The sequence below is a fragment of the Mesoplodon bidens genome (genome assembly GCF_964165515.1).
Source record: "Mesoplodon bidens genome assembly, chromosome: 3".
Lineage (NCBI taxonomy): Eukaryota > Metazoa > Chordata > Mammalia > Artiodactyla > Ziphiidae > Mesoplodon > Mesoplodon bidens.
In genome coordinates, this window is record NC_138178.1 from 63,145,213 (window position 1) to 63,173,200 (window position 27,988).

Genomic DNA, 27,988 nt, shown 5'->3' on the forward strand with positions numbered 1-27,988 from the left:
ATGGGGGAGCCAGAGACTCCATCCCCCCCAGCCTCAAAGTCTGCCCCAGGCCTCCTTGACAGCTGCTCTGTAAGTCTGCTCCCACACTCGCTGGTTCTGGGAGGATGGGTTGGCTCACCTAGCAGCCAGGTGTGTTGGGGTGTGTTGCCTGGCAACAAATAAAGGTGTCCCCAGAGTAAGGTAGAGGGAGGACTAGAAGATCAGGCCTACAGGCACTGGCCCCTAGATACCCGTGGTCACAGAAACCTTCTGGGGGCCTCCCAAGCCCATCCAAGTCTACCGGAGCCCACACCCGGGAACCCAGAAAGGGAAGAGAGAAGGACTTCTGGGAAAACCCCTTAAAGTGATCATTGTTTCCTGCTAATCCAGGCCCTGGCTCTGGCCTCTTGGAGGTCCAGGCCTACATCTTAGAAAGTGGCTGGGCCTGGGCTAGCCTGGGGCAGTCAGGCCAGGAAGTCTTGTAGGTAGGGCAGAGCTCACAAGGGCTAGTGAGGGAGAAGAGTGAGGCAGACGGGGGCATCCAAAAGGAAGTGAACCAGCCTTAGGCCAGGGGGCCTGCATTGCCTGGGTTAGTGACAACTTTCTCGTTCAGACCCCAGTAGCCAAAGCATTTGTTCTTTCTTTGTGGCAAGAACCAGAGCACACCTCACAGCAATCATATCCCTAGCCTGCAGGTGAGGAGGCCTGGAGTAGGCAAGGGCCTTGCTTAGGGTCATTCAGCAGATTTGAGCAGAGGTTGGATTAAGACCCAAGATTCTGGACTCCAGCCAGGGCTCTCCTCATACCCGACATGGGGCACTCAGAGGTAGCAAAGTTCTAACCAAGGAGAATGCTAACAGGAGGTGACCACTGGGGAAGGGGCTCTTTATGGGAGAGTAAGCAGAGCCTGTGAGGCCAGGGCTGGGGTCTGTCCCCTCACCAACCCCGTGAGTGCCTGGCCCTGTACTTCCCTGGGCTGAGGTCAAGGGCTAACCCCAAGCTGAGTCTAGGAGAGGCAGGACTCTGAGCCCCAAACCTGAAGAAGAGTGATCGATGGCTGGGCTGAGGTGGCCCACGGGATCCTTCTGGAGGAGGAGGGCCCAGAGTGGAGCCTTGAAGGTCAGCAGAGTTCTGGTAGGCCTGGGAAGGGAAACGGGAACGGGAGAGCATCCTCCAGGAAGCCCCGCCCCCAAGCCAGCCCCACCCCCAGCCCCATTGTCCAGGCCCTGCTCAATTAGCCAGCCTGGCTGGGGCCGGGGCCAATTAGGCAGGGGCTGGGGTCAGCGGCCGAGGCCTCGCCACCCCTCTGAGCTTCAGTGTGCTAAGCACAAAAGCTTTCCAGGCGCCATCTCTGCTGCAGCAGGAAGGAAAAGAAAGAACAGAAGAAAGGGAAATTTCACTTCTTTTGTTTCATTTCTGTAACCTTGGGTTGAACAAAGAGGCAACTGCCTCCCCCTCAGGGAACCAGTTTTAAACAGCAATTTGCAAGATTTGCTTGTGGTTGGGAGGCTCAGCTGACAACTGAGGTGTGGAGACATCAACTGGAAAAACAAAAAAAGCACAACGTGAGAGCTGTGAGTTTCAGTTTTATTTGGGGACTTAACTGAGGACTCTAGCCCAGGAGACAGCCTCTCAGATAGCTCTGAGGAACTTCTCTGAAGAGGTAAGGAGGGAGGTCAGTAGTATATATGTGGTTTCGGAGAAGGGTACATGCAGTCAAGCACACATCTTGGGAGAAGGATACTGCTAATCCCAAGGAACAGATATCTCAGTGAATGACTTTAGTGCTCTTCTAAGTATGGGACGAGGCAAGACTCTGGACTCATACAGTTTTCTCCTGAAAATATCTAACTGTCTGAAGACCTTATTCTGCCAGTTTTCCCAGAGCACTGAGTACCTCATTCCTGATCTTTGCCTTGAATTCCTTTCAGAGTATACTATAGGTAGAACTAGATGGGGACAACATTCTTTGTTTTACAGTTCCCCCATTTGGGGCATAGATTCGACCAAGGTTGGGAGGCATTGCATGACCAATTTGTTCCACAGCACTAGGAATGCTCATTCCTAGGTCAGGCGGGGATTTCATTGATAGGTCACTCAACGTGCTATTACAGGACTAGGCCCTGTTAACAGTGGCCAAAAATCTTTGGACCACGTGTCTTACTAGTCTGTTTTGTGCCAGGTAACGATTCCCTCTTGTTGCTTCTTCCCATATCTAGAATTACACTATTGCAATCATTGATCTTATATAGAACTATGTACCTGGGCAATCATCTCAAGTTGCCTAAGTCATCATTTTTATCAGAGACTCAGTCACACATTGGGTAAGACAAGAAACAATAATCTTGTAAAATAGGCAGAATATAATCATATAGGTAGTAGCATTTATAAGGTCATAAGTAAGAATTTAAGACAAGAACTTCCATTAGGTGCTGCCCAGTATACCCCTGGTCACGTGACCCAATCTGTTTGGTGTCATTTGTTATCTTTAAGGGAAATGATATATTGGCATTGTTCATAAGGCTCCCAGCCCAATTTCCTAGTGTCATTAGACTAATTTAACTGTCTCCAACATAAGCCGGGGTCCCTTAAACTTAAGCCACAATAGCCTGGTGTAAGCCATATAAATCCATCCCATAACAGAGGAAGGGTCCCTCTTAATAATTGGGAAAAAGTTGTATTCTTTGACTGAAATGTAGGTCATTTCTCCGAGCGCAAGTAAATTTAAAGACAATTCATATTTATGAATGAATTTATGGTCTTCCTTAGAGCCAGTACGATTAATTGGCCAAGTGGGTTCCATCTAGAATATCAATAGTGGCCCAAACAGAACTACAACTTCTTTATTCTAGAATAAATTTCCTAAGGGTCATCTAGTTAGAGCCTTGGAGAGGAGAAATCCACCAAGAAGTACTGGTCGTAGGTCATTGACCATAAAACCAACAGTTGGATTAATGGATTAATTTTTAAACTCTGCGTAGGATTGTGCTCATGATAGAAAAAACATTTGATTCGTATGCAAACGTTCAAGAAACCAAGAAAACACTATAAATAATCACATGGGTCAGCTCCAGCGTCTTGGAATCGCTGTTTCCTTCTGGTGTCAGGTACAACCTCTGTCCTCTCCCACGTCTCCCTGAGACAGCCCCCCAGAACTGAGCTCTCGCTCAGGGTTCTGATCTCAAGAACTACAGAAGCCAGCACCAATTTGTACAAGCTGAATGTTTCCATTTTATTTTAAAGAAAAGTGGTTAATTCACCCTTAAAGGTATTGGATTAACCAAGAGTGGCCTCTCAGATGTCCTGAGGGGACCTACAGGGGTTCTGTCCATCAATTGATGACAAATCTGGCAGGGTCCTTGGCCACCAGTCCCAGGGGGTCTTCCTGGCCCTACCTCCCCAACTCAGGATGGCAACCAGAGGCTGAGGAGAGGAGGGGAGGTCCTTCCACATGTCAGGGTCTCCCAGGAACTAAAGGGAGACTGTGTAGGTGGTCCCTGGTGGGATAAGGAGAGCCAGGCTGGAGTGGGGGTGGGAGGTCAGGGGTGGCTTCTTGACAGAAGTAGTGAGATAAAAGATAGGGAGGAGGACTTCCCTTGTGGCGCAGTGGTTGAGAGTCTGCCTGCCAATGCAGGGGACGCGGGTTCGTGCCCCGGTCTGGGAAGATCCCACATGCCGCGGAGCGGCTGGGCCCGTGAGCCATGGCCACTGAGCCTGCGCGTCCGCAACGGGAGAGGCCACAACAGTGAGAGGCCCACGTACCGCAAAAAAAAATAAAAAGATAGGGAGGAGCCCAGGAAGGCTGGCCCATAAGCTGAGTGGCCAGGTGATGTAGTTGTGCTGGGGCAGACCACCTTGAAATTCAGAGTTGGAAGTTTATTATGCATGTAAGAGCCATTGAAGGGCTCCAGAGGCCAGGGAGAATGTTCCAGTTATCTGCTGTTGCATAATAAGCCACCCCAAAACTTAAAGCAATAATGTTTTCTTTTATAATTCTCAGTTCTGTGGGTCAGGTGCTAGGCCCAGGCACGGCAGGGAGCACTGGTCTCAATCCACGATCTGTGGGTTCCCAGCTGCGATGACTTACGGGACAGGGGGCTGCAGCAGCTAGAGCTAGGTGGACATCTCTCTCTCCCACACACACTTGGGGCTTCCTCACAGCATGGCCATCTCAGGGTAGTGGGGTTCCTTCCCTGGGGAAACAGCAAGCATTCCAGGAGGGAGGGTGGAAGCTACAAGGCTTCTGATGACCTGGCCTGAGAAGTCCCAGAACTTTGCAATGCTGCATTCTGCAAAGTCTCTAAGGCTCGTCCAGTTACACGGCGAGGGAAATTAGACTAACAAGAGGAGTAGCCAGCAATTTCAGCCATCTTTCATCTACCAGAGAGGTAGGCTGTGTATTGAGGCAATACAAAGAAAGCCCAAACATAGGGAGACGGAGAACCATGAGACTTGCCTGAAGAAGGCTACAGAGATCAGACCAGTCAGCCAGGAGCAGTGGGAGGGGGCTGCCCAACCCTTGTGCCCTTCTGGGCGGAGAAAATCCCTGGGGGGAGGGTGTATACACTACTACATTATTAGCTGGTTTCTCAGGGGCAGAGTGGGTTATGAGGAAATAGAAATAGCCCCTCTTTGCCTGTGTAGGGGTCCCGGAAAACCAGGAAACAGGCTTGGCCAAGCCGGGGTGGGAGGGTGGTGGGCAGGAATCTTTCTATCTCTGACTCAGAAAAGCAGCTCCTAAGGGCCCTAAAAGCACCTTGCTTGAAGGGGATGGGTATGGCTCCCCTCCCCCAGCAGACATGTTGCCTAGGAGAATAGCCCCAGTCCCTGGGAAAAGGAGAAGGTCAAGGGCAGGGTGGCATCTCATCCTGTCCCCCTGGAGACCACAGCTCAGTACCCCCAACCCAGGCTTGGCTCCCTGGGCTCCATGGCACCCTCCCTCAACAAGGCCCAGAGAGCCCCAGGTGGAATTGCAGCTCTGCTCCTGTGAGCGGGGCAACCTTGACCAAGTCACCCAGCTCTTCCCACGCTGGCCTCAGCTTCCTCCTCAGAAAATTGGGAATGAAAATGCCTCCTTCGCAGACTCATAGCTCTGATTAGAGAAGAAGTGTATAAAGGGCCTGGCCAGTGACAGACGTTCAACAAAGCGGGGCTGCTGTCATGAGGCCCCCATGACCCCTACAGGCTCTACCTGGGCTTAGTGTATCTTCCTGGGTGGATAGAAGACTTGTAAAGCTTTAGGCTTTGGGGTGCGTGTCGGGGGGATGGGGTACACTTTTTAAACTGCATATCCTAGTCTCTCTCAACTGTTCCTTTTGCACAGTGGTCAGCCTCAGGTGCCTGCCGTTGTGCAGGTATTACTTCAGTCAGGGTCACTTCAGTGCTTTGAGATGGCTCTTGTCCCAAGCCCCTCCCCTCCCTTCTCAACCCCATCATTTTCTCTGGCTCAGAACAGAAGCCCCAGTTGAGGATCAGGATTTGCTGTGACCTCCGCAAGTCATTGCACCTCTCTGGCCTCCATGGGTGGTTCTCAGCAGAGGGCACCCAGCAGAGTCTCCAGCAGATAAGAGTTCTGGGGCAGGGGGTGTGAGAAGGCAGGCTGGACTACCTGGAGGAGGGACATGTGTGCCTGGGGCTGGACAGCAAGACAGCACCCCTAGACATGCCCCCCAAGAGCTTCAGGGCCCACTCAGGCCAGCGTCGGTCCCACCACAGGCTGAAACCAGAGCATCTGTGGGAGGCGGATGCCCTCTGCCGGATGCAAAGGCAAACCACATGGCAGGTAGTCTAGGCCTGCCAGCCAGGGATCCTTGAGGCCTGGGGACCCAGAGTGGTTGCCTAGGGAAGGGCAAAGCAGGAAGGGTGCGTGCCTAGCCCAGCAAACCCACCACCCTGGCTGGGCGTCGCCACCCGCCCTCTGTACCCACTCCACCCCCTGCAGAGCCCTGCCACCCACACTGCCTCTGATCCAGACACCCATCTATACCTGCCCAGCCCCCCAACCCCCTCTACTCCAGCCCATGCCCCCTATACACCTGCCCCGCATGCCTTCTCATCCTTCAGAAAACCCTGTCTCTCCATCCGCATGCCTCTCTTCGACCCTGTGTCCTCAGCTACCTCTGACCTTCCTCAACCTCACTGTCCCCCTCCGTCCTCCTCCTCCTGCGCATCCTCTTCCTGGCATTCACAGCACTGGCCAATGTCACCAGGGGCCACCTCCTTGAGGTCAAGCCCAGAGGCTCCCTCTGCAGGTTGGGAAGCTATTGCACTTTCTCCTTCTTTCAAAAACCTTTTAGGGCTTCCCTGGTGGCGCAGTGGTTGAGAATCTGCCTGCTAATGCAGGGGACACAGGTTCGAGCCCTGGTCTGGGAAGATCCCACATGCTGCGGAGCAATTAGGCCCGTGAGCCACAACTACTGAACCTGCGCGTCTGGAGCCTGTGCTCCGCAACAAAAGAGGCCGCAATAGTGAGAGGCCCACGCACCGCGATGAAGAGTGGCCCCTGCTTGCCACAACTAGAGAAAGCCCATGCACAGAAAGACCCAACACAGCCAAAAATAAATAAATAAACAAATGTGGAGTTAAAAAAAAAAAAAACCTTTTAAACTGTGAAATACAATCCCTATGGGGAAAATTGCACTGAACATAAAAATACTGGGTTGGCCAAAATCTTCATAAGATCTTATGGAAAAACCCAAATGAACTTTTTGGCCAACCCAATAAAACACAACCAAATTATTATAAAGCAAACATCCATGAAACCACCACCCAGGTCAAGAAATAGAATATCACCAGCACCCAAAGCCCCTGGTGCCCCTCTTCTCCTAGATGTGGGAGAAAAAGGGTGGGAGCAGGCCGACAAGGCCAAGGCCACAGAGCTTCAGAAAGGAGGAGAGATGGCCTTCTGCTTTGGGTAATGGCACATTTAGTAGTACAGACAAACCTTCCCTTTAGATAAACTGGACCCTGGACCCACTTTGTTTCTTTATACTGTCATCACCTCCGTATGCCTCCCTAATCGCTATGGCCTAATAGTCCCTGTTTTTAACTTTCTATAAAGGGCATTGTGCCATGTGTGTTTTATTTTATGTATAGTTCTTCTGCTCAACTTTTTGTGTGAGATTCATCTGCATGGTTGCTTGGTGCTGTGGGTCCTCTTTTTCATTGCTGTGTAGTATTCCACTGTGTGGGTTTCCCCCACCCCCCTCTCTTATCTATGTCCAATAACTCCTCACTGTCCCATCAGCTCTTTATATGTTTAAGAAGGTGACTTTCACTTTGTGTCCAGGTTTTTAAGTTATCTAAAGGGAAGGTTGGTCTATATTACTGAATGTGCAATTACCCAAAGCCAAAGGCCATCTCCCCTCCTTTCTGAAGCTCTGTGGCCTTGGCCTTGCCAGCCTGCTCCCACCCCTTTTCCACCCACCCCTCTGGCAATTTCCCTGAACTTGAGGGCTCCTCTCCCACCACCACCCCTTTCATTTGTCCTTGAATCTCCTCCTGACTCTACACTTCCCCTGACTCCGGAAAACCTCCTTCCTTCCAAGGCTTCCATCACATCTGGCGGGCTGTCCTCCCACCCCTCTATCTCCAGCTGAGATTCTGTCGAAGCTTACAGCCATCAGCTGCCTGTGATCACCTTCACCTGGAGGGCACGCAGGTACCTCACACCCAGCACCAGTTCCTTGTCCTCCGCACTCCGTGCATGCACCTCCTCCCCCCGGACTCCAGATTCTGACTCCTGATGACTCCTCCGTGCTCCCCTCCCTCCTGTGGTCCTCCCTCCTCATCTCCATGCCCATCGCCTCCACCTGGCACAGGTCCCAACACGTTCACCAGGCTGGCTGTTACTGGCCTTCATTCTCCTGATTGGTACTCCCTGCTCAGAGCCAGAGAGAGCTTCTCACAGGCACCCACTGCCCCACAGCCTAGGCCCTTCAGCGGCCTTCAGGATGGCCTTCAAAGCTGTCTTCTGTCTGCCCTGACACCTCTCCAACTGTACCCCTGCCTCTCCCCACCCACCCCCGCACCCTGCTCTCACCTGCTTTGTTCCTCATCACATGCTCTCTCACCTCTCTGCCTTTGTCTCCTCTGCTCTGAGAGCCCTGTCCCCACCCCCAGGTAACACCTGCTCATTCCCAAGAGTCAGCTCAGATCATCACTTCTTCCAGGAAGCCTTCCTGCCTCCCCCCTCCCCCACCCCAGGCTGGGTTAAGAGCCTCCTTTGAGCTTCCCTCTGTCACAGGCACTTTCTGCCATCTCCTCAGTGTAGAGGGGAGCCCACTGCAGGTGGGGACAGTCTGGGCTCCTCTGGGCTCCAGGTCCCCAGCATAGCACAGACGCAGCACTCAGCAAGTGTTGGTTGACTATGTGTTTACTGAGCTGCTCCCAGCCAAGTCTTTATAACTGAGTTTCTGAGACCTTGGGCACACTGCTGTCTCCTAGCCTCAGTTTCCCCAGCTGAACAATGAAGGTATAAGGACCCTTTTGGCCAACATAGTTGGTAGTGACCACAGGGATATTTGAACATCCCCACTTGGATGAGGTGCCTCTGATTCCACCATAAGAAACTTCTTATTTGTCGGGGAGAGAGGCAAGCATTGCCCTCTTCAGGCTTTTGTGAAAGATAACCACCACCCCTCCTCCTTAATTAAAGGTAAGGGAGGGTGAGGTGTGTGCTGGGCCTCAGTTTCTGTAAAGTGAGAGCAGTCAGATAATCATACCTTTTGTGCTTGGTACCCAGGGCTATTGTCCAAATAATTTTTTTAAAAAACCAAAACACTCAAAAAGTGGTACAGAGATGGCGGTAGCATCTCCAGACACCCTATATGCCAGGCCAGGCTGGCCCTCCTCACATTCCCTGACTCCACAGCCACTCCTTGAGGTGGGGTTATTTTCCCATTCCATAGATGAGGACACTGAGGCTCAGAGAACAGTGACAACCCTTCCAGAGCAAGAGAGGGGGTGTTAGTGCAGCAAAGGCCACCAGTACCCAGGAGCAGGGAAGTTATTCGAACCCAGGGCCAGCTGACACTTCTTACCTCAGCTGGCTCTGAGAGCTGGGGTCCTGGTGGGGGGTGTCAGTGGGTGAGGGGGGTGCAGTGGACACTCAGGGTCAGGAACAGGTGGAGTCAGTGTCCCTAGAGGGTGTGCTAGCCCAGAGAGGAGACAGGGATGGGGCTGACATCCCACCCACACCCCCACCAGAACAGCCTGGGAGCTGGGGGGAAGGGGGAGCAGGTGGAGGGGCAGCACCGCAACAGGAATCTGGGTCATGGTGTCCTGTATGTTCTCAAGGCTGGGCTGTGACGCAGAGCATGGCCCTGAGTGGGGAGCCCATCCCAGTCTGTGGGGAGAGGTCAGGGCTGCAGTCTAGAATCATGGCTCAGCTGTGAGGGTGGGTGGAGCTGGGGAGGAGGGGCAGGACCACCAGGCTGCTTCCTCTCTGGGTCCCCTGGGACTGAGGGCGCCGGCCACAGTAGAGACTGAGGGAGGGTAAGCCAGGGCCAGGTCCCCCCTTCATCCCTACTGGGGAGATTTCACTCTCAGAGAGCAGCCCAGCTGGGGATGGTGTAGGGGCCTGTGGAAGGGCTAATCTCCAAGGCATGGAGTCCCCCAAAACCCATCAGCCATCCGGATGAGGCAAGGGCGCCCCACTTCATCAGGAGGCATGCTCTCCATCTCCTCCATTTCTTTTTTTCCCTTGCTCTGGGCCTCATCTTTCTTTGTCAAGAAGGAGGGGTGAGGGGGCTTACCTATTACCAGGAAGGGGCGGAGCCAGGGCATTTCTTCAGAGGAGGGCTAGTCCAGAAGGTGGAGCCAGAGCCTATCAATAAAGAGGTGGAGTTAGGGTTTGTTACAAAGAGGCAGGGCACGGACCCTCTTTTATAAGGGTGGAGTCAGATTTCAGAGCTGCACCCTGGGAAGACGGAGACCTCAGCACCAGGCAGCAAGAAAAGAGCTTTGGGACGCTGTCCAGTACTCTTTTGCCAAGCCCCTCTCCTCTCTGTCTTCCTGGCTTCTGCTCCGACAATTACGTTTCTTGTCTGCCCCATTCTGTTTGTACGATTCTGGGCAGAGGAGGAATAGGGCTCCAGAGAGGGCCCAGTCTAGACAGGCCAGGCTATGGGAACACTTGTTGGCTGAGTGGCCTTGGCCAAGTCACTTCATGGTTAGAGGGTCACAGCCCATCCTCTCTGAGCTGAGACCTCCTTTCATGTGATTTCTGTTCCTGCAGTCACTAAGCAACAAATATTTATCGAGGGACTACTAGGTGCCGGGTGATGTGCTTGGGCATGAGGATACAGCAGAGAAGACAGGCACAGACTTCCCTCAGAGAACTTGTCATCTGGGTTGGGCAGGGCAGGGGAATCAAAAGAGACAATAAGATCACTACAATAGACGAAGCTGACTGGCTGGGGGCCGTGGAGGGTGCAGAAAAAAAAAAAAAAAAAAAAAAAAAGAAGGAGGGGTGAGCTCTGCTCACCCCCAGGACTGCTGAGTGAAAAACAACAGGGTATTAGAAAGGGTGAACCCCTGAATGAGAAGAGGAGCTTATTAGACCCATGGGGTAGACTAAACGCCGGCAGCGCCCTCCCAAGGACTCCCTCCATGCACACGTGCATGTGTGCACACACATGCACACTCAGGAGCAACACACACTGTCAGTCCTCATGCAATTGCAAATTACTGAGTGGACTATAAAATGTCAAAGGTTAGGTAGTCGGAACGAGGGAGGGGTTCTCTGCAGATAGTTCAGCGTGAGTGGAAGTGTGAAGGGGGAAATAAGAGTGTGCTGGAGGGAAAGGGCGGGGTCGATGGGCATGAGGGGGTGGCTTGTGAGAGACCTTGAATGCCAAGCCTCAGACTTTGCATCTGAGTTGATGCAGAGCCAGGAGGAAGCTGGTCCAAACCTCAGGAGCTCATTCTGAACCACAACCGTGAAGATCTCAGCGCTCCACCCGCACACACATAGACTAAGGTGTCCCGGACCCCAGCATCCGGCAGGGTTCCTCCCCTCCTAGGGCCTCTGTCCCCCAACCCCTACCTTGGGCAGGGATGGGGCTGACATCCTGCCCACACCGCACACCAGAACAGCCTGGGAGCTGGGGGGAAGGGGGAGCAGGCGGAGGGGCAGCACCACAACAGGAATCTGGGTCATGGTGTGAAGTACGGCACCCATTCAAACAAATGCACAAAACAGAAATGGATTCACAGTGATGAATCATCACAAGGTGAACACACACATGTAACCCCACAGGTCCTACAAGTCAAGAAGAGTGGCATTGCCAGCACTCCAGAAGCTCCCTCATGCCCCCAGTCCCCCACCACCCCCACTTCCCCAAGGGGATCTAATACCCCAATTTCTAACTCTTTTAAGTTTGCTTGCTTTTGAAGAAACTCTATATGGAATTTTAGAGGATGTACCTTGTGTCTGACTTGTTTTGCTCACAATTAGTTTGAGAGATTCCTCCATGTGGTTTCACGTGACCATCATTCATTCATTTGTATTGCTGTATAGTATCTCATTGCATGACTGTCCCCCCATTCTACTGTGATGGGCACTTGTGTTATTTCCAGTTTGGGATTATTACAAATAATGCTGCTAGGAATATTCTTACCCCTGCTTCTTTTTTTTTTTTTTTCTGCATTACGCAGTCCTCTCACTGTTGTGGCCTCTCCCGTTGCGGAGCACAGGCTCAGCGGCCATGGTTCACGGGCCTAGCTGCTCCACGGCATGTGGGATCTTCCCGGACCGGGGCACGAACCCGCATCCCCTGCATCAGCAGGTGAACTCTCAACCACTGCACTACCAGGGAAGCCCACCCCTGCTTCTTAATGCATTCACCGCATCAATGTGATGCATTCACATTTTTACTGGGTATATATTCAGGAGTATAATTGCTAGATCATAGGCTATGCATGTGTTCAACTTGAACAGGATCCAGTATCCAAGCAGTTCTCGGAAAGGGTGGTGACACTTCCTGTTCCCCCAGCAGTGACTAAGCATTCTACTTGTTCTAGATCATCACCAACATTTGATATGGTCAGGATTGTTTTGTTTTTGTTTTAGTCATTGTGGTGGGTTATAGTAGTATCTTGTTGTGGTTTTAAATGACTAATGAGGGCGGCCACCAATTCAGATGATTATTGGCTTATTTTGCCAAGGGCCAGTTTAAATCTCTTGTCCATTATTCTATGGCGTAGTCTGTCTTTCTCTTATTGATTTGTGGGAGTTGTGCTTATATCTGAATATGAGTCCATCACCGGTTGTGTTTGTTGCAAGTATCTTCTCCCACTTTTCCTGCCCATTTCACCCCCTTAATGATGTCTTTTCATGAATAAAAGTTCTTAACTTAAATGTACCCAACTTACTAATCCTTTCCATTCTGGTTCGTGCTTTTGTGGCATGTCCTGTTGTGAAAAACCTTTCCCTACCCCAAGTGCATAAAGATATTCTTATCCTTGTCTTCTAGAGGCTTTATTGTTTTATCTTTTACATTTAGATCTACAATCCATCTGGAATTTACTTATTTATTTATTTTTAAATTAATTTATTTATTTTTGGCAGTGTTGGGTCTTCATTGCTACACGAGGTCTTTCTCTAGTTGCGGCGAGCGGGAGCTACTCTTCGGTGCGGTGCGTGGGCTTCTCATTGCGGTGGCTTCTCTTGTTGTGGAGCATGGGCTCTGGGTGCGCGGGCTTCAGTAGTTGTGGCACATGGGCTCAGTAGTTGTGGCTTGCGGGCTCTAGAGCACAGGCTCGGTAGTTGTGGCACACAGGCTTATTTGCTCCGCGGCATGTGGGATCTTCCTGGACCAGGGCTCAAACCCGTGTTCCCTGCATTGGCAGGTGGATTCTTAGCCACTGCACCACCAGGGAAGTCCTGGAATTTATTTTTAATTATGGTATGTAATAGGAGTCAAGTTACCCTTTTCTCCAGATAGATATAAAATTGATGCAGCACCATTTATTAAAATTACAATCCTTTCCCTGCCTCCCTGTAACACCATCTTTGTCATATATTAAGGGTCCATATATGTGTGGGTCTCTCTCAGGGTTCTCTCTTGTTTTGCTTTGGTCTGCTTATCAATCTTTGCATTTATATTACCCCGTCTTAATTATTGTAGCTTTATCATAAGTCTTGAAAGCTGATAGAGCAAGTCTTCCCACCTTTTCTTCTTCAAAAATATTTTGGCTACACTTGTTCTTTTTATTTCTCATAGAATCAGCCCATCTATTTCTACACATACACACAGAGTGTTATGATTTTAATTGGAAATGCATTGAATCTATAAATCAATTTAGGGAAGAACTAACTCTTTAAATGTTGCATCTTTCAATCCAGAAACATGGTATGGCCCTCAATGTATTTAGATTTAAATTATTTTTAATTGATGAGTAATATATGGACAAATTCTTAGTAAAAATGCAAAAATTAGAGATTAAGCAAGTGTTCCTTTCTCTTCCCAAACTGAGCAGTAGCCACTGTTAACTATACATCTGCATGTATACACTCATGCACACACATGTACATACACACGCATGCACACACACATACCAGTGACAGATGGGATCATATTAATTTGCCACTTTTTTTTTTACTTAATAATACAGTGTGGACATCTCTGTGTCAAAATAAGTGAATCTAAGTCATTTTTTTTAAGCTTTACTGTTTCAGATTTTATTGGATAATTGGTATTACATGCATTTAAGGTATTTTATGTGCTTATAAGTATACTGTATTAGACCATTCCATAATTTTTATTAAATTCAGTTTAGAAAATAGTTTATGTATTCTTGTATCCTAAGATTCTTCATCCTTATAGGCAAATGTGCTTGTTCCACTTGTGTGAAATTGTTTGGTGTAACCGTTAATAGGCTTAAATGATGAAAAGTTGGTGCTTCTACACTCTGCAGGGAAGTTGGGAGCTTTGTTTTATAGTAAGTGTAGATTTTGCTGTAATTTCAAACCTTCTGCTCTCTTAACTGTACTATACACAGCATGATATAAGAGTAGGAAAACTGACAGAATCAACAAATGACAAGATCAATTTTGCTTGCTTTATACTTTTGGATTAAGCCTGTATCTAACACTTCCAAATAGTTCTCCACTGGAGGATATTAGAATCCTCCCAATACTAAGCACTATTTTATTATTTTTTCTCCATTTTCTTTTTGAATTTTATTTTATTTATTTTTTATACAGCAGGTTCTTATTAGTTATCTATTTTATACATAGTAGTGTACATATGCCAACTCCAATCTCCCAGTTCATCACACCACCCCACCCCCCACTTTCCCCCCTTGGTGTCCATACGTTTGTTCTCTACATCTGTGTCTCTATTTCTGCCCTGCAAACTTGTTCATCTGTATCATTTTTCTAGATTCCATATATATGTGTTAATATATGATATTTGTTTTTCTCTTTCTGACTTACTTTACTCTGTATGACAGTCTTAACTCCATCCACACCTCTACAAAAGACCCAATTTCTTTCCTTTTTATGGCTGAGTAATATTCCATTGTATATATGTACCACACCTTCTTTATCCATTCTCTGTTAATGGGCATTTAGGTTGCTTCCATGACCTGGCTATTGTAAATAGAGCTGCAAAGAACATTGGTATGCATGTGTCTTTTTTTTTTAATAAAGAAAAAGTTTATTCTCTCTTCCTCTCTGCATGTGTCTTTTTGAATTATGGTTTTCTCCAGGTATATGCCCAGTAGTGGGTTTGTTGGGTCATATGGTAACTCTATTTTTAGTTTTTTAAGGAACCTCCATACTGTTCTCCATAGTGGCTGTATCAGTTTACATTCCCACCAACAGTGCAAGAGGGGTCCCTTTTCTCCACACCCTCTCCAGCATTTATTGTTTGTAGATTTTCTGATGATGCCCATTCTAACCGGTGTGAGGTGATACCTCATTGTAGTTTTGATTTGCATTTCTCTAATAATTAGTGATGTTGAGCAGCTTTTCATGTGCCTCTTGGCCATCTGTATGTCTTCTTTGGAGAAATGTCTATTTAGGTCTTCTGCCCATTTTTTGATTGTTTTTTTTTTAATATTGAGCTGCATGAGCTGTTTATATATTTTGGAGATTAATCCTTTGTCCGTTGATTTGTTTGCAAATATTTTCTCCCATTCTGAGGGTTGTCTTTTCATCTTGTTTATAGTTTCCTTTGCTGTGCAAAAGTTTTAAGTTTCATTAGGTCCCATTTGTTTGTTTTTGTTTTTATTTCCATTACTCTAGGAGGTAGGTCAAAAAAGATCGTGCTGTGATTTATGTCAGAGTGTCCTTCCTATGTTTTCCTCTAAGAGTTTTATAGTATCCAGTCTTACATGTAGATCTTTAATCCATTTTGAATTTATTTTTGTGTATAGTGTTAAGGAGTGTTTTAATTTCATTCTTTTACATGTAGCTGTCCAGTTTTCCCAGCACCACCTATTGAAGAGATTGTCTTTTCTCCATTGTATATCCTTGCCTCCTTTGCCATAGATCAGTTAACCATAGATGTGTGGGTTTATCTCTGGGCTTTCTATCCTGTTCCATTGATCTATATTTCTGTTTTTGTCCCAGTACCATATTGCCTTGATTACTGTAGCTTTGTAGTATAGTCTGAAGTCAGGGAGTCTGATTCCTCCAGCTCTGTTTTTTTCCCTCAAGACTGCTTTGGCTATTCGGGGTTTTTTGTGTCTCCATACAAATTTTAAGATTTTTTGTTCTGGTTCTGTAAAAAATGCCATTGGTAATTTGATAGGGATTACACTGAATCTGTAGATTGCTTTGGGTAATATAGTCATTTTCACAATATTGATTCTTCCAATCCAAGAACATGGTATATCTCTCCATGTGTTTGTATCATCTTTAATTTCTTTCATCAGTGTCTTATAGTTTTCTGCATACAGGTCTTTTGTCTCCTTAAGTAAGTTTATTCCTAGGTATTTTATTCTTTTTGTTGCAAAGGTAAATGGGAATGTTTCCTTAATTTCTCTTTCAGATGTTTCATCATTAGTATATAGGAATGCAAGAGATTTCTGTGCATTAATTTTGTATCCTGCAACTTTACCAAATTCATTGATTAGCTCTAGTAGTTTTCTGGTGGCATTTTTAGGATTCTCTATGTATAGTATCATGTCATCTGCAAACAGTGACAGTTTTACTTCTTCTTTTCCAATTTGTATTCCTTTTATTTATTTTTCTTCTCTGATTGCCATGGCTAGGACTTCCAAAACTATGTTGAATAATAGTGGTGAGAGTGGACATCCTTGTCTTGTTCCTGATTTTAGAGGAAATGCTTTCAGTTTTTCACCACTGAGAATGATGTTTCCTGTGGATTTGTCATATATGGCCTTTACTATGTTGAGGTAGGTTCCCTCTATGCCCACTTTCTGGAGATTTTTTTATCATAAATGGGTGTTGAATTTTGTCAAAAGCTTTTTCTTCATCTATTGAGATGATCATAGGTTTTTATTCCTTAATTTGTTAATATGGTGTGTCACATTGATTGATTTTCCTATATTGAAGAAGCCTTGCATCCCTGGGATAAATCGCACTTGATCATGGTGTATGACCCTTTTAATGTGTTGCTGGATTCTGTTTGCTAGTATTTTGTTGAGGATTTTTGCATCTATATTCATCAGTGATATTGGTCTGTAATTTTCTTTTTTTGTTGTATCTTTATCTGGTTTTGGTATCAGGGTGATGGTGGCCTCGTAGAATGAGTTTTGGAGCATTCCTTCCTCTGCAATTTTTTGGAAGAGTTTGAGAAGGATGGATGTTAGCTTTTCTCTAAATGTTTGATAGAATTCGCCTGTGAAGCCATCTGGTCCTGGACTTTTGTTTTTGGAAGATTTTTAATCACAATTTCAATTTCATTAATGTGATTTGTCTGTTCATATTTTCTATTTCTTCCTGGTTCAGTCTTGGAAGGTTATATGTTTCTAAGAATTTGTCCATTTCTTCCAGATTGTCCACTTTATTGGCATAGAGTTGCTTGTAGTATTCTCTTGTGATGCTTTGTATTTCTGCGGTGTATGTTGTCACTTCTCCTTTTTCATTTCTAATTTTATTGATTTGAGTCCTCTCCCTCTTTTTCTTGATGAGTCTGGCTAAAGGTTTATCAGTTTTGTTTATCTTCTCAAAGAACTAGCTTTTAGTTTTATTGATCTTTGTTATTGTTTTCTTTGTTTCTACTTCATTTATTTCTGCTCTGACCTTTATGATTTCTTTCCTTCTACTAACTTGGGGTTTTGTTTGGTCTTCTTTCTCTACTTCCTTTAGGTGTAAGGTTAGATTGTTTATTTGAGATTTTTCTTGTTTCTTGAGGTAGGACTGTATGGCTATAAACTTCCCTCTTAGAACTGCTTTTGCTGCATCCCATAGGTTTTGCATTGTCATCCTTTCGTTGTGATTTGTCTCTAGGTATTTTTTGATTTCCTCTTTGATTTCTTCAGTGATCTCTTGGTTATTTAATAATGTATTGTTTAGCTTCCATGTGTTTGTGTTTTTTACGTTTTTTCCCCTGTAATATATTTCTAATCTCATAGCGTTGTGGTAGGAAAAGATGCTTGATATGATTTCAATTTTCTTAAATTTTCTGAGGCTTGGTTTGTGACCCAAGATGTGATCTATCCTGGAGAATGTTCTGTGTACACTTGAGAAGAAAGTGTAATCTGCTCTTTTCAGATGGAATGTCCTATAAATATCAATTAAATCTATCTGGTCTATTGTGTCATTTAAAGCTTGTGTTTCCTTATTAATTTTCTATTTGGATGATCTGTCCATTGGTGTAAGTGAGGTGTTAAAGTCTCCAACTATGATTGTGTTACCGTCGACTTCCTCTTTTATGGCTGTTAGCAGTTGTCTTATATATTGAGGTGCTCCTATGTTGGGTGCATATATATTTATGATTGTTATGTCTTCTTCTTGGATTGATCCCTTGATCATTATGTAGTGTCCTTCCTTGTCTCTTGTAACATTCTTTATTTTAAAGTCTATTTTATCTGATATGAGTATTGCTACTCCGGCTTTCTTTTGATTTCCATTTGCATGGAATATCTTTTTGCATCCCCTCACTTTCAGTCTGTATGTGTCCCTAGGTCTGAAGTGGGTCTCTTGTAGACAGCATATATATGGGTCTTGTTTTTGTATCCATTCAGCAAGCCTGTGTCTTTTGGTTGGAGCATTGAATCCATTCACATTTAAGGTAATTATCGATATGTATATTCCTATTACCATTTTCTTAATTGTTTTAGGCTTGTTTTTGTAGGTCCTTTTCTTCTCTTGTGTTTTCCACTTAGAGAAATTCCTTTAGCATTTGTTGTAGAGCTGGTTTGGTGGTGCTGAATTCTCTTAGTTTTTGCTTATCTGTAGAGCTTTTGATTTCTCTGTCAAATCTGAATGAGATCCTTGCCAGGTAGAGTAATCTTGGTTGTAGATTCTTCCCTTTCAGCACTTTAAATATATCGTGCCACTCCCTTCTGGCTTGTAGAGTTTATGCTGAGAAATCAGCTGTTAACCTTATGGGAGTGCCCTTGTATGTTATTTGTCATTTTTCCCTTGTTGCTTTTAATAATTTTTCTTTGTCTTTAATTTTTGCCAATTTGATTACTGTGTGTCTTGGCATGTTTCTCCTTGGGTTTATCCTGCCTGGGACTCTCTGCTCTTCTTGGACTTGGGTGGCTATTTCCTTTCCCATGTTAGGGAAGTTTTTGACTATAATCTCTTCAAATATTTTCTCAGGTCCTTTCTCTCTCTCTTCTCTTTCTGGGACCCCTATAATCCGAATGTTGTTGTGTTTAATGTTGTCCCATAGGTCTCTTAGTCTGTCTTCATTTCTTTTCATTCTTTTTTCTTTATTCTGTTCTGCAGCAGTGAATTCCACCATTCTGTCTTCCAAGTCACTTATCCGTTCTTTGGCCTCAGTTATTCTGCTATTGATTCCTTCTAGTGTATTTTTCACTTCAGTTATTGTATTGTTCATCTCTGTTTATTCTTTAATTCTTCTAGGTCTTTGTTAAACATTTCTTGCATCTTCTCGATTTTTGCCTCCATACTTTTTCCGAGGTCCTGGATCATCTTCACTATCATTATTCTGAATTCTTTTTCTGGAAGGTTGCCCATCTCCACTTCATTCAGTTGTTTTTCTGGCGTTTTATCTTGTTCCTTCATCTGGTACATGTCCTCTGCCTTTTCATTTTGTCTATCTTTCTGTGAATGTGGTTTTCATTCCATAGGCTGCAGGATTGCAGTTCTTCTTGCTTCTGCTGTCTGCCCTCTGGTGGATGAGGCTATCTAAGAGGCTTGTTCAAGCTTCCTGATGGGAGGGACTGGTGGTAGGTAGAGCTGGGTGTTGCTCTGGTGGGCAGAGCTCAGTAAAACTTTAATCCACTTGTCTGCTGATGAGTGGGGCTGAGTTCCTTCCCTGTTGGTTGTTTGGCCTTAGGTGACCCAACGCTGGAGGCTATAGGCTCTTTGGTGGGGCTAATGTAGGACTCTGGGAGGGCTCATGCCAAGGAGTACTTCCCAGAACTTCTGCTGCTAGTGTTCTTGTCCCCGTGGTGAGCCACAGCCACCCCCAACCTCTGCAGGAGACCCTCCCACAGTAGCAGGTAGGTCTGGTTCAGTCTCCTATGGGGTCACTGCTCCTTCCCCCTGGGTCCTGATGCGCACACTACTTTGTGTGTGCCCTCCAAGAGTGGAGTCTTTGTTTCCCCCAGTTCTGTCAAAGTCCTGCAATCAAATCCCACTAGTCTTCAAAGTCTGATTCTCTGGGAATTCCTCCTCCTGTTGCCGGACCCCCAGGTTGGGAAGCCTGACGTGGGGCTCAGAACCTTCACTCCAGTGGGTGGACTTCTGTGGTATAAGTGTTCTCCAGTTTGTGAGGCAACCACCCAGCAGTTATGGGATTTGACTTTATTGTGATTGCACCCTTCCTGCCATCTCATTGTGGCTTCTCCTTTGTCTTTGGATGTGGGGTATCTTTTTTGGTGAGTTCCAGTGTCTTCCTGTCAATGATTGTTCAGCAGTTAGTTATGATTCCGGTGCTCTCTCAAGAGGGAGTGAGCACATGTCCTTCTACTCCACCCAACCCGAACCAATCTCCTCTCCGAATCTAGGTCATTCTTTGTAAGTACTGCCTGTATCCAGTGACTGAGCGTGTCCTAGAATAAAACCATAAACTGAAGTGCATGGAGCATCCTTGAACATGTTTTCTTGGACGAGTGTGTGCTCCTCTAAAAGATAACCCTAAAGCAAAGAAACCCATTTGGATACTACTGTAATTGTTCAGAGCAGACATGATAAGAGCCTGAACTAGGCTGGAGAGGGAAAGGAGAGATGAATTCCCTTTCCCAAAATATCATGTGCTTCCTCTTGACAGTCTACTGGACCTCCCGAATCCCGGTCCATCAAGGGGCTGCTATAAGTTGAGGATGTAGAGCAGAGCAGAGGAGAGAGCAAGGGAACCCAGGGTGAGGGTAGGAAGGAGGAAGAGGAAGGGTCTGGCCTGTGGATTAAAGCTGGCACTAGAACAGAAATGGGGTGGGATGAGAACTACAGCCTCCAAGTCATGTCTGCCCTAGGCAGGGCCCTGAACCACACACACTGACTCTGAGCTTCCAGATACTCCATGCTTCTCCCATGAGAGGAATTGGAGGCTCAGAAAGGTGAAGGGGTCTGTCCAAGCTCACTCAGTGAGTCAGTGGCCAAGCTGGGCTTCTGACTGAGTCCTGACCACAAAGCCCTGTGTGTGTGCAGTCTCCGGGCTGAGTGTCCTAGTGAATGAAGCTGTCTGAGGGCACCAGATGGGCAGATCTGGAGGAGCCAAGACCTGAAACTTGACTGGGGCAGGTGCTGGGGAGATGGGCCCAGCACTGGCACCATTTAGAGGGAGTCTAGCCAGAAGGCTAGACAGCAGCAGGTGACAAGTGGCGTCTGATGAGCCCCTGCTGTCTGGAAACCCCTCCCCAGGCAGCCAGTGGCCCACCATGCAGCAGGTTGAAGGCAGTGGCTGGGAGCCAGGCCATATCCTCAGTCAGCATGGGGCCCAGGTGGGAGTTTGGGACAGAGCTCTGCTTCCTGAGGACTTGGTATCCCACTCCTGGCCGGGCCTAGGAGGCCCACCCCCCACAGGCAAGGCCTTCACAGTGTCAGGAAGGACAAGGCGTAGCAAGCTCCTGCTGGCCTCGCTTCCCTCCTCCCACTCCTCCCCCAAACCTAGCTCCTACCTCCTCCCCCTCTACCGAGCTTCCTGGCTTCACATTTTGGGTCCCTCTTTTATATTTTGTTGTACTATTTATATTAAGAAACTCCCTTCCCAAAACTTTTTATAAATAACAATAGGGAATTTCTGATTATGAAACAAGTACGTGTAAATATAGCCTATTAATTCTCCTATGCACACACAAGGGCAAACATGAATTTTTTTCCCAAATTGAGATCTTAATTGTTTTTAGTAACCTGCTTTCATCACTTCTCAACATACTGTGAAGTTTCCATATATGGGGGCATCGTGGCAGGATTGCGCAACGTTTAAGAGCACGGACTCAAGTGCCAGCAAGCCTGGATTTCAGACCTTGACCCTGCCACTCATTAGTTTTGTGACTGAGCACGCTACTCGCCTCTCTGGGCCTTGGATTTCTCGTCGGTAAAATGAGGATGATAATGGTATCCGCCTTCATAAGCTAAATGAAGGAGATGGGCCTGACTTGGTACATAGTAAATGCTCAGTGAACACCAGATATTAGTATTACTGTTACTCCTAACCTAGTGACAGAGCCTGGCATTCCGTCCCCACCTCACAGCCTAGATCCTGTAGCTGGATCCCAACCCTGACCCTGAGTCCTTTTCTGGATCTCCCGGGCTTACCTACCCTGTGTCCCTTCATGCCCCCTAGGCTGCTTGGGAGGCTGGTGCCTAGGGTTGGCTCCCAAGAAGCATTCAGCGAGATTTCAGAGAGATTCTTCCCTGGGTTCTCAGTGACATGAGGAAGAAGAGGGATTAGAGAAAGGAGAAAGGAGAAGGGAAAAGGTGGAGAAATGGCCCTGATTTAGCCTGACCCTGGAAACCTGGCCCTGGAGCCTTTCAAGTCTCCATCGCTCATGGGCTTCCTCACCTAGTGTCTGAATCCTGGGTCCCCCCTAGCTGGCCTCCCGGGAAAAGGTGTCACCCCCAGGAGAGCACATTTGTGCAGCTGCTCTCACACGGCCAGAAGGGGTGAAGACCCTGTCATGACCACCCCTCCAAGGAGTTGCTAAGACTTGAGGGCACAGCTTGGGATTCTCTCTGTTCTTTGGCCTCGGGAGTGACCCACTGACTTCCAGGTGTGGGTGTAGATATTGGGTGGGGGCTATAGTGGGGCTGGGGGTTCAGCTCTGAGCTCTGGGGTCCATAGGAGATGAACAGCTACCGGCGGGCCATGCAGAAGATGGCAGAGGACATCCTGTCACTACGGAAACAGACCAGCATCCTGGAGGCAGAGAACCAAATGCTGAGGAGCCAGCTGAGCCAGGAGCGGGTAGAAGAGGAGCCAGACATCACTGACAGAGCTCAGAACCTGGGTGAGGGCGTACAGGCCACCAAGGGAACAGGGTGGTGGGAGGCTTTCCCAGGACACAGGCTAGTAGGAGCCTGGCTGGGTCCTCTCTGAGATGGGAAACTGAGAGTCCAGTCCTGTGTCAAGCCCCAGGACTGAGAGACACCCCCCCCGCCCCCTAACTATGCCAATTTGAACTGGGAGGTGCCTCTTCCCTGAGCCAGCTCCTCCTCCACCAGCGTCCGTGAAGCAGAAGCTGCTGCTGAGTGAGCTGGACATGAAGAAACTGAGGGACAAGGTGCAGCATCTGCAGAATGAGCTGATCCGAGTGAGCCTGGGCTTGGAAGGCAGAGGGGAAGGGGGCTCGGGAGGGAGCGTCTGGAGAAGCATCTGCGGCTAGAAGGGAGAGGGACGTAGGGACCAGGGGGCCAGGGCAGTGGAGGACTGAGCAGAGTGGCCTGGGGTGGACCCTAAGTGTCAAGGGCACCCCTGCTTTCCCCCCTTTCCCCTCCCTCCCCCACCATCAGAAGAATGACAGAGAAAAGGAGCTGCTCCTCCTGCACCAGGCTCAGCAGCCACAGGCGGCGCTGCTGAGGCGATACCAGGACAAGCTGCAGCAGATGAAGGCGCTGGAGGAGACCGTGAGGCACCAGGAGAAGGCAGGTGCCAGAAGGGCCAGGTTGCCCAGGCCCAGCCACACACGGGAAGGTGTGGAGCCCCTAGGCCATCCCAGCCTCTGTGCTCTGCCCTCCAGGTGATTGAGAAGATGGAGCGGGTGCTGGAGGACAAGCTGCGGCAGAGGAACCAGCCCCTGCAGAACAAGCTGCAGGGAAAGCCCAATGTCGGTGAGCCTGCTCCCCGGCTTTTGTCCCATCCCTGGAGGCCCTGCCTTCTTGGAGCCTCTCAGTTTCAGGAGCACCTTCAAACTGCAGCAGAGGGTGCTTGTTCCCCTCAGTACTCAATCAGGCACTGAGCACTTCCAGAGGTCCCCCAAGCTCCCTTCTCCTGTCAGGGAGTCCCTCAGAACACATGGAGGGGACAGTGTGTGAGCCATGCTAGAAAGAGGCTCAGACCTTCCAGAAGATGCTCTGAGATTAGAGCAAACAGAGATGGGCTACCTGCAAAGAGGGGCTGTCTGGGGCAGCAGTTCCCAACCTCTTAACTCCAGGACCCTTCAAATTATTTGCTCATCTCCCTGTATCTTCAAAGAGTCTGCTTCTATAAAACACACAAAACAATTTTGGTTAAATCAATGATTTGCTTTCTCCACTGATGTTAACCAAAGCCATCTAGAACTGCCAATCAGAGGCAGCTCTGATGAGCAGGAAAGAACCAGGTCACCCCGCATCAGGCCAGCCCAAGCAGAGGATTTCTGTGCCACCTCACTGGGGACCCCTGTGAGCCCAGCCCTGTGTCAGCCTTCACTGCGTGGGGGTGTCGGTAGGGGGCATTTTTGAAGGTCTTTAAGAAACAAAGAAAGCTGGGCCCACCTTTCAGGAACCCTGAGGTTAGGGTGAGAGATGAGAAGGCAACCTAGGGAGGGGAAACAGCCAGGCACAGGCCTGGGGAGTGACGATGCCAGGAGCAGAGGAGGGAGGAAAATAGAGGTGAGGAGCTGAAACAGACCCAGGACAAATGGCGGGGGAGTGATCAGAGAGAACACTGGGGTCAGGTTCTAAAGAGCCTCGAACGATGGCCTGAGGAGGAGTGTGGACCTGATCCCACGGGCAGTAGGGAGCCCTTGAAGGCTTGGGAGCAGAGGAGGGGCATAAAGAAGTAAAACGCTGAGGCAGATTGAACCAGGGATAGGGAGTCAGGAAAGCCCATCTCATGAACATCTATGGCCACATCCCACAGCCCTCCCCATGCTCTCAGCCTCTGGCCTTCCCCCGGGTCCAACGGGAGAGAATCTGCCTGTTGACCTTTACTCAATGCTGCTGGCGGAAAACTCGAGGCTGCGGGCAGAGCTGGACAAGAACCGCCACCAGTCGGCCCCCATCATTCTGCAGCAGCAGGCCCTGCTGGTAAGAGCCACCAACACAAGCTTGGCCTGGGCCTGCCTGCGCAGGTCACCAGGCACCCAGAAATCACTCAGGCACAATCCAAGTTGAAGCCCAAGACCAGGAGCAAGGTTTCCCAGGGTCTCCAATGTGCCTGGAGTCTCCTAGAGAGCCTCTGGCTCTCAGGCCTTGGCTCCTTTCCCCTGGGGAACACACATGAGTCTGAAAGCTTCACCCTTACCCTCATTTAGCATCCTGGGAGAGAAAGCAATCCCCTAACTTACCCCTGACCCCGTTTGCCACCTGGCTGCCCTGCAGTTGGGCTCCAAACGGGCCTCTCAGAACTCCATTCTGGAGCCTTTCCTGGGATTGGTACAGCCTTGGAGAGCCCTTTTCCCCCATCCCAGGTGGACCCTGGGGAGTTGAGAACAAGAGGAGACCTGGCAGAGAGGCTGCAAGAAACAGATGGCCCAGGCCACTGCAAGGGTACCCTGCCCACATAGGTGGGTGTCCCTGGCCCCTCCCTACCTCCGAGGCTGTTGCAGGTGCCCCTGCTTTATGCAAACCCGAAGACAGAACATTTGGAATTACAAAAGCAGGGTGGGCTGGGCACAGGAGAGTTTTTCTCTTCATCCCAGGACTCCCAGGAGGTGAGTTCTGTTTGAAAGCACACCTGATGCATGGACATCCATGTAAAGTGCGGAGGACGGGGAGCCCTTGCTTTACAAATAGATCCTTCACTTTACAAAATGACCCCCAGCTCAAGATCCCTTTCTGTGCACTAACCTAGTGTTCCCTGGTGCATTTTACATTTAAAAATTGGTGTGCAAAAATTTCATACAGTCAAAATATGTGGGGAGAACAACTGTGAAAAAGGCACATGCCAGGTCTGAAACTCCGGGCAGGGGTCTGAGGCTCATTGGCCTCAGGGTCTTTGGCCCTGGGTCTGAGGCTCTGCATCGGGGAGCTGATTTTGGAACTCAGACCGGGCTGATTTCTCCCTCAGTGTCACCTGGCCTCCTGAGCTCACATAGCTACAGCCCGCAGTGGGGACCATGTGTGAGTTTCTGCTTTGCCCACAGGATCTTCTTGCCAATAATTCAGACAAGTTTAACCTCCTAGCCAAGCTGGAACACGCTCAGAGCCGGATTCTTTCCCTGGAAAGCCAGGTAGGTGAGGTGCAGGGGTCACACAGGCCAGATGGCCTCACCACTCAGCCTGAGACCAGGCTCAGCCTCTGTGCTTCAGAAGGATCGGGGCTCTGTGTGTGAGGAGGGTCCAGACTCCATGTTTAAAGAGGGTTGGGGTCCATTTGTGACTAGGGCCGAGGCTCTGTGTTTGGAAAGGATCAGGGCTCTATGTGTGAGGGGAGTCAGGACTCAATTTTTGACCAGGATTGGGGATCCCTGTATTTGGAGTGTCAGGGCTCCCTGTTTAACCATGTTTGGACTCAGTGGGTACGGCGGGTCGGGGCTCAGTCTGCATCCAGGGTCAGGGCTCCATTTGTGACCAGGATCGGTGCTCCATGTGAGAAGAGGGCCGAGACTTTGTGTGTGATCAGGGTGAGGGCTCCGTGTGTGTCAGGTTGGTGATCGGTGTTTGTCTACGGTCAGGACTCCCTCCCTGTGTGAGGAGGGTCTGGGCTCAGTCTGCATCCAAGATCAGGGCTCCCTTTGTGACCAGGGTCAGGGATTTGTGTTTCAGGAGGGTCTGGGCTCTGTGTGTGCCCAGAGTCAGAGCTGCATGTTAGAGAAGGGCTGGGGCTCTGTGTGTGAAGAGGGTCGGGGCTCCCTTTGTGACCAGGGCCGAGGCTGCACGTCTGAGAAGGGTTGGCGCTCATCGTGAGGAGTGTTGCAGCTCCGTGGTTGAGGACTGACGGGACTCTGCGTGTCAGGAGGGTCAGGGCTCATTGTGACCAGTGTTGGAGCTCCGTATGTTGGTGGAACCCAGAGAAGGTCCATCAGTCATATTCAAACTGTCGCTTGGTCCACCCACCCTCGTTATCCTAAGGTCTCTTGGGAAGGTAGCAGGCCCACGTTGCCCAGGGTTTTGCTTTCTGCTCAAAGAGCAGGCTGAGGTTTGGGCTGTCCCAGCTCTCAGGGATGGGCGCTGCTGCCCAGTGGTTCTCCATCTGTGTCTCTTCATGTCTATAGTTAGAGGACTCAGCTCGATGCTGGGGACGAGAGAAGCAGGACTTGACCACACGGCTGCAGGAACAAGAGTATGGCTTGAGGACCCCTTCCAACACGATCATCACAGATGAGTCTGTGAGTGATCCCTCTGGAGGAGCTCTGTGGGGTTCGGGGGGTGGGTCTGGCAGCCACACACCCCCACCCCCCGAGTCACTGGACCTTGTGAAAACCTGTCCAGGGGGCCCTGCTCCCTGGCTGGTAGTCAGAAGACCTGGGCTCAACTTCTGCTCAGTGGCCAGCCGAAGCCCCTACCCCATCTCAATCCCCCGCCTGTCTAAGGGGAATAGAGAACCCTGCCAAGACACCCCCTCCCCTTCGGGTGGTGATGAGTATCAAAAAGGAGGGGCTGTGGGGCTTCCCTGGTGGCGCAGTGGTTGGGAGTCCACCTGCTGATGTGGGGGACGCGGGTTCGTGCCCCGGTCCGGGAGAATTCCACATGCCGCGGAGCGGCTGGTCCCGTGAGCCATGGCCGCTGAGCCTGCGCATCCGGAGCCTGTGCTCCACAACGGGAGAGGCCACAGCAGTGAGAGGCCCACGTAACGCAAAAAAAAAAAAAAAAAAAAAAAAAGGAGGGGTTGTGGTTGACAGTTTGCCCACAGGGGCATTTCTCAAATGCTGTGGCACTGGCTGTACTTTAGGACTGGATTTGCTCATGGGTAGAGTAGGCGTGGCCCCCTCTCCACTCCACAGTGCCTAAGATTTTCCCATAAACACGCACTTCTTGGGCCACTGCAGTGCTACAGACCTGCCAGAGGTGGGGGGCATGTTGCCAGAGAGAAACACTGCCAACTGCCCAAGAACAAATAGGCTTATTCACAACTGTACCTCAAGCTCAGCCCTGGGCCACCCAGCCCCCCAAAGCAAACCCCCTGATTGCTTCCGCTGTTGAATCATCAGTACTCTGCTCATTTCCAGCCTGCTGGAAAGGCCTGAAAAGGATGGGGGAACTGGGTGGAACACAGGCCTACCTTTGCAAACTCACCCGCTGAGCCCTGGAGACTTTGACAGAAATTAGGTATGACCTGCTGTGGTGAAATGGGTTTGGAAATCTTTGAGAAGTCATTTTATTGAGTCACCCTGCTGGGGACAGGGGCATACTCACTTCATCTTGCTTTGCCCACCACAGAACCCCTCCACCCTCTCCAAGAACCAAAGGCGACCCTCCAAGCTGGACCCCTTGATGCCCAGCTCATAGACTAAGCTCAACAAGCTCTCTAAATCCCAGCAGACTGAGTCCTAGCAGACCTCAGTCTTGGAGCAGGCCTCCCTCTCTGTGTAC

General features: G+C 48.9%; 1 protein-coding gene across 1 annotated transcript; it reads left to right on the forward strand.

Annotated features, from left to right (window-relative positions):
* CCDC33 (coiled-coil domain containing 33) lies at positions 1–27,904 on the forward strand (the record flags this gene model as incomplete). The annotated part of the gene is made up of 9 exons (XM_081229171.1): positions 1–69; positions 22,377–22,542; positions 22,757–22,845; positions 23,045–23,176; positions 23,272–23,362; positions 24,375–24,541; positions 25,600–25,686; positions 26,671–26,784; positions 27,836–27,904. The coding sequence occupies 9 exons, from the start codon at positions 1–3 to the stop codon at positions 27,902–27,904; spliced, it is 984 nt and encodes a 327-aa protein (XP_081085297.1).
* Between the last annotated feature and the right edge of the window lie 84 nt (positions 27,905–27,988).